We start from the raw sequence: 15,737 nt of genomic DNA, 5'->3' as shown, positions 1-15,737 counted from the left end.
GGCAGGTTTAATCACTACGAGCATGTTTCAGTATTAATGTGAAGTGCATGTGCACCTGAAATAAAAGGCCCTGACAGAACATTGATCCTGACGCACGTACGCTTGTGTGTGTGTGTGTGTGTGTGTGTGTGTGTGTGTGTGTGTGTGTGTGTGTGTGTGTGTGTTTTGCAGGTGCTGTTTCTCAGGTGTTGGACAGCTTAGAGGAGATCCACGCTTTGACAGACTGCAGCGAAAAGGATCTAGATTTCCTGCACAGTGTTTTCCAGGACCAGCATCTACACACACTGCTTGACGTAAGTGTCCCGCACCAACGACGACAACGACAGCAGGCAACATGCTGCAAAACACAAGGCTGTTATGATTCATGGTAGTTTTGCTATTTCTTAGGGGCTTTTGTCAATGGCAGACAGGAAGTGAATTTCTTCGCAAGTGAAATAAGGAGTAGTGAAATGGTTGAATCAGCAGAGACGGCAAAAAAGGTAGACCAAACAAAGATGGATAATGATGCAACCAGCATTTCGTGCAGAAGCAGCAGGGCGAGGTGTTGGTATTGTGGCGGAAACTGGGTCTTTGATGCTGTTAATAGATATCTGCACTAGGGGCGGCTCTGGGAGAGGGGGTTGGGGTTTGGGGGTGGGGGGGATTTAATCAGAGCTTATTACTTCTTGACTCTTGCAGACCAGAGCAGCTACCTGAATGATTAAAAATGAAAGGCGTGGCTGTGAGTGTGAATGGTTGTCTGTCTCTATGTGTTGGCCCTGGGATGGACTGGTGACCCATCCAGGGTGAACCCCGCCTCACGCCTGAAGGCTGCTGGGATAGGCTCCACCCCCCCACGACCCTTAACAGGATAAGCAGTAGACGATGGATGGAGGATGGATTTTGCTGGGATCTGTAGCAAACCAGCATGTTTTCACACATCTGGAGGGAGGGCACCGTAGCCTTCATTTATTATATTATACTGGATGTTGTTGCACTTTATGGAAAATGTTAAAGCTGGATAAACCTGCACTGTTTTTTTCGGGATGCAAATATAATGTATTAATTTTGACAAATTCACTTTCCAACTAATGAATGCTATTCATGGGACTTCGCCCCGTATTTATTCATGTTCTTAACCGTTAAGTCCATTATTGCCAAAGAAGAGTGAAAAATGCTCTGAATGATGGGGAAGGAAAGATTCCCGAGGCGTGTTCGCTGAAATCAAACAGCAAAGGTGAATTACTCAAACTTGCTGCCCCGATCTCTGGCTCAGGGATGTCGGCATCGAGCGAAGCTGCAGGTCAGGGCTCTAGTCGATCTACAACTGGCTAACGCATCAGAACCATATTGGGTCACAGAACTCACAGTTCCTAGCAGCCGACTGAGAGACCAGCCAGTGTTTGAGTGAGAGCATCAGCCCGTTGTCTCTCCGTGTTCCTCATGAGGCGCCGCTCCTATCCACTCTGTTTACTCTGTACTATCACTTTCTCTCACTCTCTTTCTGCGTTTTGTGTCTCTCTTGAAGTGTCTTGAATTTATTCTCTGTCATATTTAAATTAGTTCTGCTGGCAGGCTGTGGGAATTCCCAGTGATGTTGTCTAACAATCGAACTGTAAGAAAACACAGGAACATTAAGAAATACAAACGAGATGATGATCATCGTTTAAACCTCCTGACTACTGGGAAAAATAATATAAATAATCACTTTTTTTTTTTTAAACTGCCCAATATTTGTAAGGTAATTAGAAATCTGAAAAAAAAAAATATATATTTTCAAGATGTCATTTGTCCACTACAGTGGATACAGGAACAGCACACATGTGAAACTGAACCTTGATGACAACCAGTTAGTCCCGAAGGAAATACCAAAAAGTCAAGATAAGAATGAATTTAACTTCCACAAAACTGTCCATCACTTTTGTTACGGTTTGTTGTGTTTATTTGGTACGATCCTTCAAAAACGATTTCCCTCCTTGGAAACACAAAGGAATACATTGCACTTCATGCACATCACATGTGTTTTGTTCTTGCATCCAGGTCTACAACACCTTGATACATGTGTTTTGTCCACCATCTTTGGAAGATGGATGGCATCATAGTGCCTCAGACCTGCATTTGGCTACGGTTTCCACTTTTGACGTGGGGGAGTGTGGACATCTTTGCTTCCTTCTTTGGTTCCTGCTTGGGCCCAAGTGATCAACCCTTCACCAAGGCGCTGTGGGAAGTCAAGGAACTTCAGTGGTTTCTTCCCCAGAAACTGGCAGCCTTAGTCTGAAGTCATAAGTCATAAGTTGGTGATTGCCAGGTCCAAAAAGTACAAAACTGCACGCGCTGTCCATTTCTGAGTGCGAGAGACTGTCCTGTAGAAACTCAGCATTCGGTCCACCAAGTCATACCATCCATGTTGGTGTTGTACTCAGCATTTGCCTGTACCTCTGAATCCTCTTCCTCTGCTTCTGAGAATGACTCCCTTTCATGTCATTTGAAAAATGAGAACAAAATGGAGGAAATAACTACAAAGGTCCCCTGCCGAGGACATTTTTTAACACTTAAATACTGTGCTAAAATACAGTTAAAATAATTCAGTATTTTAATGTGTTGTTAAGAGGCTTTTATAAAATATGCCAACAACATTTCAAACCAAAATTTTGCTCAATAAAAAGTATTATGCACTTCTCCTCTTCCCATAAAATGTGCTTGCATTAATGGACGCCATTATCCTTAATGAGAAAGAGGAAGACACCAAAGCCCCACCCCTTCACCTTAGGCATTATTGAAAAGCCCTAAATGTCTTCCGTACGTAGGAAAAGGAGTTGATTCAGTAGTATGCGGTGGGTAGGAGATATTCAGGTCTACAAATGTCCTCCACAGAGGACAAATTTGAACTACTGGGAGTCAGGAGGTTTTAACAGTCCTTCCCATAATGCCTCTGGGCCTGGCTCAGGTTCAAACTCATAAACCTGTGACCAGATTATGGCAAGGTCTTGATTCTGATTGTCACCAAAAACATAGAAGGCAACCGCAGTATCTCAGTGCCCTCGCCAGGGGAGGCAAACACCAATGGGAATGACCCTCTGAACCAGCCCTTAAAGACTCTTTGTTGCCACGGCGGTGCAGATTAATAAAGTGATGTCATTTGCAACAGCTTCATTTGCAACAAATTTAGAGTGATCCGAAACAAGTAGATTTCACTAGCTTCCATTACCCTTTTTTATGCACATTTTGAATTATCACATCAGAAAAGGGAGAATTGCAAGACTAAAAGCGTAGAATTCACTTGATGGCTGTTTCCTCTGACTGTTTCTTTCTGATTCCCTATAACATGTGACAGCATTGCCGGTGGTAACAGTAACAAGATCGATACGTGATGACAGACGAGAAGACTTAAATAGTCCTGAGTCTCATCCATGAAAAAAATGTGCATAATGATGTGTACGTTGCCAGGGCAACTACTTGTTTTGTTTCCTGTGTGTAACCTCTTCCTCTACATGTCATTCTGCCATGTTATGGCACGTTGCCTGTACTGACATCCTTTGTCAAAACTAGGGTTGTTTGTTTGCTCAAACTACATGATGGAAATACACTTAATGTACATTTCTTTGTTCCTTTTTTTTTAAACTTTCAAAAGATTCACTTCACACACAAACAAACACATTTCTCTTTTGTTACTGTTTTCAGTGTTCCAATGTTTCTTCTTCTTCTTCTTCTGCTCAGTCGATGTTGTCATCACAACAGCTAGTATGTGTAAGTCTGCACTGCAATGGGGACAGAAGGTAGAAAATTAGGAGGATGTTCCTCATGCAGTTATATGAATAGAGTTTACATTGCAATCAAAACATTTGCAGCTCGCAAGTCCAGACGACTCAACATGGTGTCCCACCTGGTACTGTAGGTTTTTAGGCCCACAAAAAAAAAGCATCCTGGAGCGTTCAAAATACAGAACATGCACAGCTTGTCATTAATCTAAATATGACATGAAAGCCTGAGCAAGCTGGTTTGATGTTAAAGTGGCATCATAACCAAAGTCACAACAACTATCACACAGCTCTAATGAGCTGCTGCAGATGCTTGCAAAGACGAGGACTTGAACTCTCTGAGAAGAGGCCAATCTTCTTGTCAACAAGTGCATCTGTTGTTCTTTTCCAGCAAGCAAATTGGCTGTGGGAGGTTGAAAATTAAATCATTTTAGTATGAAGTAGTGAGATGTTTGGATAGACTCTCGACATTGCTGGAGGCCTAGCAGGTTAAAGTGGGTCGCGGGAGTTTAGTGGATGAGCCAAGTGTTTGTGTGCAGCAGTGTCAGTGGGAGCCGGGGGCTGCAGATGTCTCCCTTTCAGCTTCCCTTTCACACCCCTGCTCTGCTCTGAGAGGAGGGAGGGGGGTGTAGGACTGGGTAGACAAGTGTAGGCCAGCCTCAGAGTGAGAAGGAACAATGGCTTCAATTGTGAACACCATTCATAAGAAGCACAGCCTCCATCAGTGTGTGTGTGTGTGTGTGTGTGTGTGTGTGTGTGTGTGTGTGTGTGTGTGTGTGTGTGTGTGTGTGTGTGTGTGTGTGTGTGTGTGGCTTCCAGAGGAAAGCAGAAATCCCTGAGACGCTCCAGGGATGGAGCTCTCTGGCTTAGATAACTTTTGCACTCTGTTGGCTTTATTTGCTGGACAAACCGCTTACCTTCTCCTGGGTGAGTGTGTTTCCTTCCTGTTGGTCTTTCTGATGTATTTGCAGGAAGAGCTTCTTTTTTGTCTGGAGATACCTCGAGCTAAATTGAAGGCAGCCAAGAAACTCCCTTGTGTGTTATTGATGTCTAACTTCTGAAACAAGGTTTCACAAATTAAGTTGTAATTTTTCTCTTCTGCAAGTTTCTGGAGCTCCTTAGGCCTCCTTTAGTTAGATATTTTTATTTAAAAAAAAGTTGCCCTCAGGGGAAATAATGTCTGCATTTACTTATATGAGATGAAGATATATTGTTTCCAAATATAAGAGCTGCATCAGGAAGCAACCACAAAGCGATGTTGTCACCATATGTGTCATCACTTGTACACGTGACACAGGGCGTTCCCAGTTTTTAACTTTCTACGGACAATTAGCCGTCTAAAAATACATTTTCTCAAATCTTTTAATTTGCGAGCTACAGAATGTGTCCTCTCAAGTCTTTTTCATGGGAAACAAAATGTTCGAAAGGCAGCACAGGTTTAGTTGAATAAAGGCAAGAAAGATGGTGACAGCTCAAGGACAAGTAAGAGTGCATGTGTGCTTTTAGGATGGCGCTCACACACGCGTGCGCACGCACACACACACACACACACACACACACACACACGCGCACACGTGCATGCAGTACAATTCAAACCCCAGGCTTTGTAGCTTGTTTTGGTAGCTTTAGAAGGATTTCCTCAGTGTTGTTTGTTCTGAGAGAGTCATCACTCCCAGGAGTTCCCTGTCAGCCTGTGTGTTACCAGAATTACACACACACACACACACACACACACAGACCCAAAATTTTAATCACAAGCATCACCGTGTCAGTCGGGACGAACCAGTAGAGAACAACTCAAATGGAGCTCTTTATGAGAACCCACCAGATGTGTTTTACGGCTCTTTATTGCTTTGGCTGATGATTTTTGCAGCAGTTGTTGCCACTGCTGTGTAATGGAATGGTGGTAATTCCTTTTCAAAGCTCTCTTAAAAACATCAACAATCTCATATAGTGTGTCCTCTCTAGCTCTAAGAAATATCACAGGATTACGTCACTACTGAAACTGGCGCCCAGACAGTAATTTAACATGCTTTGCAGCCTGATGGTTCTTTGAATAAATACATTAAATTGACGTAATACAGATTTTAAGTCGTGTTTCAGTTGAATGCTGCTGTAGTTGTTTATCCCTCATATGCCTCAAGATGATGATGGAGAGGACAAAGAGAGCAGGTCTCATGGTTGCATTGAACTGTCTGGTACAAAAGAGCTCTGTGTTTTCGTCTCTGTTAGCACACACGCACTATAGGACTGTAAAGCAGGTTAAATGAAAAGTGGACTGATCAAACGTCACGTTTTGAATATGAAAGTTGTTTTACACCAGCCACAATCATTAGTTTCTTTTGTTCTAAAAGACGGGGCCCAATTGAGGCTCCAGCTGCTGCTTTTGATGCGACTGTGTTTCAGGGCCATTTTGTCCACAAACACACACCCACTCTTGTCTCTGACTATAACCGCTCCTGTCAGCGCTCTTTATTAGTCAGCTGAGATCTTTATACACAGAGCTCTGTCGCCGGTTTGTCAGAGAGATGAGAGAATGCCTCCTTTTTTTTTTATTAACTTTTAAATGTCATGAAAAGGCAACAAAACAGAAAATTAAGTATTTATTGTCAGAAGGCTAAAAGCTAGAGAGCTGGAGACAAATGGAGACTAAAAGCAGCTACTTGTTTTGTTTTAATGAATTGTGGCGGTACATCTGTTTAAACTGGTTTTCAATCGGGTTCCGTTTGTGCTCACACATCCAGTCTGATGAACTACAGGATGGAAATAACGAAACCCCTGCTGGCTGTTCTTCAGCGCTCAGATACTGTCTATGAAGCCGTTAATACTAAAGTTTTAAAACAGTATGATAAATAGTCGGGGGGGGGGGGGCATGGTAACCTTTTAGATTTAAAGCCTAAAGTGACCCTGGTAATTCCGTTTTTCACCATGAGCAGTTGTCAGGTCTCTGCTCTCACCATGTTTGTGTTATTCATGACACACAAATGAAATTAAATCAGAATAGATAAATTAAATAATTAAATGATGTTAACAATAATGAAATATGTAGATAAATTCATATAATGATAGTTTAAATCAAATAAATAAATCTACCTTTTATTTACTTATTTTTGAAATAATGAAAAGGGACTCGTCCTTTCGTTTAGAAGATTTTGATCTTTGATAGGAGGATGTCATCTGATATGCTGCTTCTTGGGAGACGTTACTGACACACGCACACACGCACACACTGCATTTAACATAATGAAAGTCAGCCATATTCACCAAGTTGCCTCTGTTGTCTGTTGTTGCAGCTCTACGATAAGATCAACACCAAGTCGTCCCCACAGATCCGAAACCCCCCCAGTGATGCCGTGCAGAGAGCCAAAGAGGTAAATGATCAGACACGCTCACACACTGTCACACGCACACACACACACACACACATTACACGCCGCATTTCTCTTCCCAGCTGCATTCTCATAAACACACATCTACTCCATGTTTGTCCTGTCGCTGGTCACATGATCTGTGTGTGTGTCATGATAATAATGAGTATAATAATCATAACCCTAATAATAAATGATTCTTCCATTAGTGCTCTGGCTGCATTAATCCTTCTGGCTCACTAAAGCTCTAACTCACAGCTGCTCACCTGCTCTGGTCACTTCAGGTTGGGGGTCTGGACTCAATCCACACGTCCTCTAAGTGGGACATTCACCCACACGTCAGGATTCTTTCGATGTTGGTATCAAGGTTCTACTCCAAAAGCATGGGGGTAGCGGAGGCTTTGGGTCAAGAGCCTCCAGGCCTCACTGTCATGTACATGATACTTCAGACTTGATCCGCCTGCACAGATTCAATGACAGATACTTTTCAACTGATACGGCCTTCAAGAGAATTAAAACCTAGTGACAGGATTTCATCGTGAATTCTTTTCTTCGTAAAGGTTTACAAATGCATGTTGATGCAACTCTAAGAACCTCTTGTTTTCTCACGCGATAAAGGTCACATTTGCATTCAGGCCGAGAGAACAAAAACTCATTGAAACGCTGTCAAGCTTCCTGAAGCTGCATTCAGAAAACATACATTTTAATAGTCGTTGTCATCCCTTCATCGCAATTGAATTCTAACACATTCTTAAATTCAAATCTGTGTGCCTTGCATCATCTCTGCTGCTGCTCACAGCGAATCACTCTCCTCATCACTTTAACCATTTAAACCACCATCAGATAACGTTCCAGACACATGGGTTATCTCAGCCGTGGTTGAGTTACAGCTTAAAAGAAAGTGATACTGAGTGGTCAATACCCTCAAAGATCAGTATCTCACCCCGGCCATAGAGCACTTCTTTCTGCAGTGGGTATTTGACGCATGTTCCTCTTGTGAAAAAAAAAACGTACAAATTAGTTTGAATACTGTTGTCAGTTTTCCATTCAAATGTATTGCTTTGCATTTATTCTCATTAATCGATACTCTGAGGTTTCCATCTCCCCCAAGTGAAAAACTCTGCAATATTTATAGATTGAAGGAGGGGTAGGCGCCGCCTGCTTTTGGCTTTTTTTCTTTCTTTTTTTTTTAACGGATTCTTTTATTTTCTTTTTTAATTTAACAAAAGAAACATGATATACCAACGATACGGCATGAATCTGTCTAAATCGTTTTTTTGAATCATGCTCTGATCATGAACCCTCCCTCCTCGCTCCCACTCGCCCTCCCCAGTAAACTGTGTCACTAAATAGATCAGCGACCGTTACGCAGCGTTCTGTTCGAGCTCACAACCTAGATTGACAATAAACCACCGCAACCATAGCCTCTGAAGCAAGCAAGCAAAGTTGGCAAATGGGCTTCTTACCTGTCCAAAAGAAATGCTGCTGCTTGAGCGTCCGTAGCTGAACCTTTTGATTCTTTAGACTCCTCCAGCGGGCAAATGAATCCTGAAGAATCGCTCGCGTTGCCCCGAGCCTTTTAACGTACTCCCTCTTATCTGTTGCTTGTTCTATGAAAGACCTTTTTCTTGTTCTTGTGTTTTCTTCTGGATCCGTGCTCGTCCTCCTTCAAGCTGCTCATCCAACACCGATTCAACAAGGCGTTGACGGACAGCTAAACTGCTCAATCAGATGCATTCTGGTTTTGGCTGTTGATGGACAGCTAAACTGGCTAACTAATCTGACTGGTAGCGGGTTTTGATTGGGTGGAGGTAAATTCGGCCCTGCATCCCTTATGTATTATGTATTTTGATGCTTCCTTTTTTAAACATCATAGTTTTATTGATTGCCAATGAGTCGTCGTGACAAATTCAGGGCTTATAACAAAAAGTACATAGAAATCTTGGAGCCTGCCCCTCCCTTAATTGGAATTGTCAGTGTTTCCTACATATGATTTTTTTTTTTTCATGCGCAAGTTAAAAATGCATGTAAGAAAAGAGAAGGTTGGAAACGTCTTGGCCTGCAGAGCAGTCTGACGGGATGGTAGCACTACAGCAGCACTTGTGTCCTTTCACTTTGGATAGAGTGACAGAGTCCAGGAGATTACTGCGGCGTTCTTTGACATGCCTGATGTTTGCAGGTTGATAGACATGTGTCACTGAAAAGGAGAAAACTAATCAAGACTCTGAACTGGTGTAATTTGTCCTCACAATCCAGAATCAGCAGCAGGATTTTTCCATAAGAAAGCACAAGCACCTCACATGGACCACAAGTGTCAAGTGTCGTACCTGTAACTGCTGCTGCATGAGCTTAAACCCGCTTTTACCACCAATCCATCAGATAGAGAGTCTCCGCTTGTTGTGACGGTGGAGTCCATTCTAGCAAGCACTCGTTGAGAATGTGGAGAAACATCCTGGGCAGTTTTCAAGTCTGTGAAAAGACTGACACTCCAGCTGATGAACACATTCACTTCCTCCCATGTGTGGAGGAAGCGTGTAGCAGCACGGCACAGAGGAGAGCAGACGTTGAGGCAGCAGACGAACCACTGAGGCGGCGGCGCTCTGGCCAGTTTGGTTAACAGCTGCAGGAAAATTATTAAACTGCTTTTAACATCAAAGTAAAAGAAACCAAGAAATTTGAGTTTATTTGTTTTTTTTAAGTTGCTGCTTGAGTTTTAGTCATTCATGATCCAGATCGCTGTGACTTACAACAGCTGTGCCCACTTGCCTGTTTACACAGAGCTGTTTTAATAAAGATCTCTGGCTTCTCAGTTTGACCTCCCTCATTAGAGATGCTGCTGGATGTGGCAGACACACACACACACACACACACGCACACACTCCTCCAACCAAGCATTTGCCGACTACAGGCCTGGTTTTCTTTGAAAGTGTTGCATGATGGACCCCGGGGTTCTGCTGAAGTCACATACTCACTGTTGGGCAGGGCTTATGTGTTTACCTCTGTGGGCTCAAACACTCGAGCAAGATGGAGACTTGAACTGGCGCTTAACAAGGAGTGTGTGAGAGAAAACCTGGATTACTTGTGTGCATTGATTGGCCTCTGCATGCAGTCTGCTACACAACATTTTGCTGTGTTTGTGTTGTGCACTTTTTGCAGTGAGCAATTAAAAAGTCTGAACAGTGAGGGGGCGGGGGTGGCGTCTTAAATCCCAGCCCAGTAAAGACAGGGAACGCCATTTAGGGGAGCCGAGCGCTGTTTTATGTGGCTTCAGTTCATGTCATTGAGACCTGCTGGCTAATTAGCAGAGCGCCCGTACACAGTGTGCAGGAGATCTGGTTCACATCTTCCTACTTTAGATCAGTCGAGATGGATCAAGAGTTGTGGATGGAGTCACAACAGACCGACTGTGTTGGCGTGAAGAGTAAAAGAGCAATTTAGTCTGTAGTGGCAGACTTTCTTGTGCCTTGGGTGTCTTCGATGAAATTCCTTGCTGTCAACACAACTCAGCACTTTAAAGTTTTGTTATAGACAGAGTGGCGCATTTAAGAGTAGAACGTTTCACCTGATTGTGTGATGCATTTATGGTCCTTTTCTCAAATTCAGAAAGCCATTATATCAGTTCGATAATGTTGAAGAGCTCATGGTTGTCCTTCACATTTGCCCGTTGCGTCGTGACATCCTTCATCTCAGCGACTTGTCAGAAGACAGTTGGAGCCTACTGATATGGTAACAGCTGGTTTTGCCTTCTCCTCAGACATCCGTGAATAATTCTGGGACTCAAAAATAAGGATTCTACTTGTGCTGCTAGCTGCTCGGTTGTATTCTCTAAGTCTCTGTCTGACACGAATCTGTACACAGTTAAATGCATCCGACCCCCTTCATTCTTCAGTTCCTGAGTGAAATGATCAACAGTAGACAGTGGAAGTACAAGAAGAAGTCACCTTAGCCTCCATCTGGGTTTCATGTTTGTAGTTCTGGTCATCTTTTATAATGAGTTCTGAGCTGCTTGATAAATATTCAAGTGCAGCTTTAACTCGAATGAACTGAATCTTGGTTGTGCCTTTAGTGACTGCCCCCCCCCCCCCTTCTTCCTCCTCCTGTGCTTTACATCTGTCTCTATCGATTCACTCTGGCGGACACTGAAATGCTTTGAACCAATCAGATTACAGCGTCTGGTGGACTCTTGCAGCAACAAAGCTTGGTTCTGACTACAGTAATGCATTTTTTTAATCCATATGATATTAATTAAAGTGATACTTGACCCCAAAAAGTGTATTTTGCCTTTCAAGTACTCAAAACAGGTGTCTTTAGCTCACTGAATTACTTCCTTGGGATCCCAGAAGGCAGGAAGAACCAACCATGAATACTTAGCTTGAAGCTAATGGCTACTTAGGGCTAACATCAGCTACAGCAACAAAAACAGCTAAAACACCCACTTACAAACTCTTAAAGGCATCATCTGGTGTAATCTACATCTCCTTAATCAAGTCAGATGCTCAGTAATTTGAGTTTAAAAACAAACAAACCAAATGTAACTCTTCTGGTTCAGGGCTCCATTGAACAGGCACAGAGGAGTTAGTTAACTGACTGTTCCAGATGGTCACACTCAGTGCTGCTGTGGACTAGCGTGAGGGTTGTAGTCATTTGAAAGGCAAAATGCACTCCAGTGAGCTCTTTAGTTTCAGAACTAATCACTGTTGCGAATGACATGAGCTGCTTTGGCGATAGACACTAACCCCGCTCCTAAATTGGCTGACACTGATCAAAGGAAGAGGTGGAGTTTCTCTTTCTCCTCCCCTCACCTCTGTCATCACTGACCTTTGTCTAATGAGGACAGTCAACAGCCTGTATAACCGTGTCCATGTGTCTTCCTTCACTTAAGAGTTCCTCCCAAGAAGAAGAAAGTGGCGCTTTGAAACATCTGGAATATGTAAGACCTCACCACACTTCCGCCATGTTCACAAGTATCAAGTAGAGCAGGAACCGAAATAAGATGGAGACGCTGGTGTGCTTTTAAATCGTCTCAGCAGTTGTGAAGGAGAAGTTGATCAATGAAAGCAAATATAGGAAGATTAAGCCCGCTGTGTGTGTGTGTGTGTGTGTGTGTGTGCGTGCGTGCGTGTGTGTGTGTGTGTGTGTGTGTGTGTGTGTGTGTGTGTGTGTGTGTGCGTGCGTGTGTGCGTGCATGTGTCCTGGCTCTTGAGTAAAGCACGTCATTGTCACCGACAGACATAGTGAGATAGTGGTTACCTGACGGTACGACACACACTGAACTCTCATTGACATCAAAGAGTACATGATGCAGGTTCAGCCTCGGATTCAGAATCCCCCCACCCACCCACCCACCCACTTACCTCCCCCCTCCCAGTTCTCACCTCTCCAATGCCACATTCACCAGTCAGGCGCAACATAACAGGAGCTGACATCAAACTAAGTCATGCCAAAATGAGCAGGAGGAGGGGCCAATCCTTGACCAGATTCCTTGACTTGTCGAGTGCTGTCCAAACTTGGCGGCAATGATCCTGGGGAGGGAGGCGGTGTTAGGGGGAATGTCGAGAGGGTCTGTGAGGTTGTTGGGTCGGCCTTCATAAGCCGTCCGAGCAGCAGCAGGTAGGGTGCAGTTTTCAGACCTAAAGAACGACAAATTAAAGCAAACTCTGATGATGCCTTCTTTTTTCTGGGTCCTCAGGTACTGGAAGAGATCTCCTGCTACCCTGAGAACCACGAAGCTAAAGAACTCAGACGGATACTGACTCAGCCGCATTTCATGGTGAGTCACAAAACACATCAGGGCCTTCAGATGGAGGCCCGTTGACAGAGATTCGCTGAAGCCGTATGATAGGAAGTGATTCTTTACAGCACTACATTCAGTCTTCTGTGAGGTTAGAGAGCTAAAAACAAGACACACGAGACATTCTGTCGTACAAGAGACACACTCGTGCAGGTTTAGACACACAAGGTGTATTTCTGTCACGCTTTTAGCTTCATATTTGAATGCACTTTGTCATTTTAAGTGCATCTGAACATGCATGAGACATAATTTCTAGTGGGTCTAAGGATGTGAGCAGCGGGAGTTAATCTGTTTAAGGGAGAAATCATTCAACTGTCAGTAGCCTCCCCTGCTAATCCTATCACCTTAATGTGTGTGATTTCTGTCTCTGATCAATGGCCAGCTCACTATCAAGGAGACAGGCTAGAACAGGGGGGGGAGGGGTGGAGGGCAAGGCATTAAAAAGGAGAAAGAATGATAAGCAGTGAAAATATGAGGAAACGCAATCAGTAATCAAGAGGAATAGAAGGGGGGTGGTCCAGAGGGGAGGTGTGGATAGAGGTCAGTAAGGCGTGGCTGATGCGATGTGCTGTACCAGGTCAGAGGCCTCGACTCCCTCAGAAGACTGTAAACAGAGATTGCAGGAAGAGAGAGAGGCACGGCTCACATTCCGGCCGTGAGAAAGGAGCTCATATTTGAGGCACGTCTGGGTTTTTCTGTTGCGTTCAGGTGACCTCGCAGTTGAGGACAGGGTTTTCAGATTTCCCCGCATTTCCTCTTAGCCTCAAGCCCACTGGGTTTAAACAGAAATAAGATTATATGTATTCTAATACTGACAGAGACCCAACATCCCCCCGTGATCAGGCACTTAGTGAGACACAGTAAGAAACCTGCAGCAGAACAGGACTTTCAGCAGTTCCTCAGCAGGAGAACCAAGCTCTAAAGGCTTCACAAGAAATATTTAATCACTTATATTTGTGGGACAAAGTGAAAAATACCAGCATTTCCTTGGAATTTAAAGTTTAGTCAAGGTTTGCAGTGCTCCCCACTTCAAGAAAAATATGTTTCGGTCAACTCTTGCTCCTGAAAGGAGTATTTAACAACAAATCCTCCTGGGACAACTACAGAAAAAAAGGTCATACAGGTTCTCTCAACAATTGATCACACTGAAGCGATGGCTGGAACTTCAAAAGTCAAGCCAAAGAATTGTAATAAGGTGAAGTTTTCAACTTTGAAACCGCAGAGCTGCTTCGGAATGACCTTTCCTTCTTCTCCACTAAGACCGGATCTGAGGTTTTATGTCGTCTCAGCTTTTATGTGGATATCTCTGTTGTAACAGGCCAGAAAGCACAGCGATGTCTCTGAAACTCACGGCGGTGTTAAGTACTATCGGAAGTTCTTTAAAAGTTTTTCTCCTGAGAGGCTTCCGTTCATCTTCAAATCCTGCTTCTTTTTTTGCTCCGCGTTTATCACCTCTTTTTTTCTTAATTTAAATCATTTCTGCACTGCTTTGTGCTTTTGCTTTCTCACTCACTCAAGCACACACTGCATGGAAGGATTAGTTAACCCCTTAACCCTGTTCTCATTAGGGCACAGTGACTTACACACACACACACACACACACACTCTGAACTTCCTCTGTCTTGCAAGGTGAAGTTTCTGTTGTGTGTGATGTATTTTGACATGGAGGTTGGAGAAACTGCCATTGCCTTTATGTCTATGCCTCTCTGATCTACTCTCCCTCCTTGTGTCTCCTTGTGTGTGCGTGTGTGTGTGTGCGTGCGTGTGTGCATGTGTGTGTGTGTGTGTGTGTATTTGACACGAAGGGAAGATGGTAACAGGTTTCCCCTTTGCTGAGGTTTGATTGCTGTCTTTTTAAGTTCAGACTGCTTTGTTAAAGTGCCACTCAAAGGCGTCTGTGGCTGTCGGAAGAGCAGAGATGAACCCTGCAAGGCTCCAGTGAGCTCTTCAGCAACATGAAGATATTTAACTCTAAAGGCTCAAGTGCAAGAGGGGGAATACGTTCAACCGCAGCTCAGTGGAGGTTCAAATGAAGTCATGATTTAAAGCCCTGGACTGAAGAGTGAAGTCTTAACAGGAGTGTTTTTCATCCTTGCGTCAGATATTTTGTTTGTAGTTCAGGACTTACACCTGCAGTGAGGCTATTTTATAAACCAGTACAGAAGCTAAAGTACCATAAAATCTCTCCACCAAGTAAACTTATTTGTGGTGGTTTATGACTTTTGAAGGTTGTATATATTAGACTTAGGGCACAAAGCTCCCCAACAACTGGATAAAGTTTATGAAATATATTTTATAAAGACCTGCGGTACGTCAGCCATGCGCTGCTGCAGACGTGATGTTAGAAACACTGCTGCTGTTCAAAACTCATCTATTATTCATCGCCTTCCCCTCTGATCATGTGACCGCAGGCCTTGTTGCAGGCCCACGACGTGGTGGCCCACGAGGTGTACAGCGACGAGGCTCTGAGGGTCACACCTCCACCCACTTCCCCCTACCTGAACGGAGACTCCCCTGAGAGTACCAACGGAGACATGGACCTGGAGAACGTCACCAGAGTCCGTCTGGTCCAGTTCCAGAAGAACACAGACGAGCCCATGGTACGGTCTCCTAAATCTACCTCTGTTCCCTGTGGAGACGTGTATCGCTGACTCACTCTAGATGCATTGGTATGTTGATGGATGCAGGGTATCACGCTGAAGATGAATGACTCCAACCACTGCATCGTGGCTAGGATAATGCACGGGGGAATGATCCACAGACAAGGTACTCTCTCTGTCTCACTACTGACATGCTCACTGCTCACTCTCTATATTTACAACACTCCCCACCCTGTTTAAG

The 15,737-nt window shown here is 43.9% G+C and overlaps 1 protein-coding gene across 17 annotated transcripts in view; it reads left to right on the top strand.

The window, feature by feature from the left end:
• Positions 1-15,737, top strand: part of caska (calcium/calmodulin-dependent serine protein kinase a) — a 94,684-nt gene that overhangs the window by 66,964 nt on the left and 11,983 nt on the right. For 9 of the 17 annotated variants that reach the window (XM_086220191.1, XM_086220192.1, XM_086220201.1 and 6 more), the window contains 5 exons: positions 172-293; positions 7,031-7,108; positions 12,795-12,875; positions 15,308-15,496; positions 15,584-15,662. In XM_086220191.1, the coding sequence (XP_086076317.1) occupies positions 172-293; positions 7,031-7,108; positions 12,795-12,875; positions 15,308-15,496; positions 15,584-15,662 (549 nt within the window). Of the gene's footprint in view, positions 1-171; positions 294-7,030; positions 7,109-11,987; positions 12,036-12,794; positions 12,876-15,307; positions 15,497-15,583; positions 15,663-15,737 lie in introns of all 17 variants that reach the window. The other 8 variants (XM_086220193.1, XM_086220186.1, XM_086220187.1 and 5 more) reach the window with 1 other exon arrangement.

The sequence above is a fragment of the Aulostomus chinensis genome, chromosome 12 (genome assembly GCF_037954235.1).
Source record: "Aulostomus chinensis isolate RoL2024-O1b breed Wild chromosome 12, RoL_Achi_v1.0, whole genome shotgun sequence".
Classification (NCBI taxonomy): Eukaryota; Metazoa; Chordata; class Actinopteri; order Syngnathiformes; family Aulostomidae; genus Aulostomus; species Aulostomus chinensis.
This window is presented reverse-complemented; position numbering and strand designations above follow the sequence as displayed.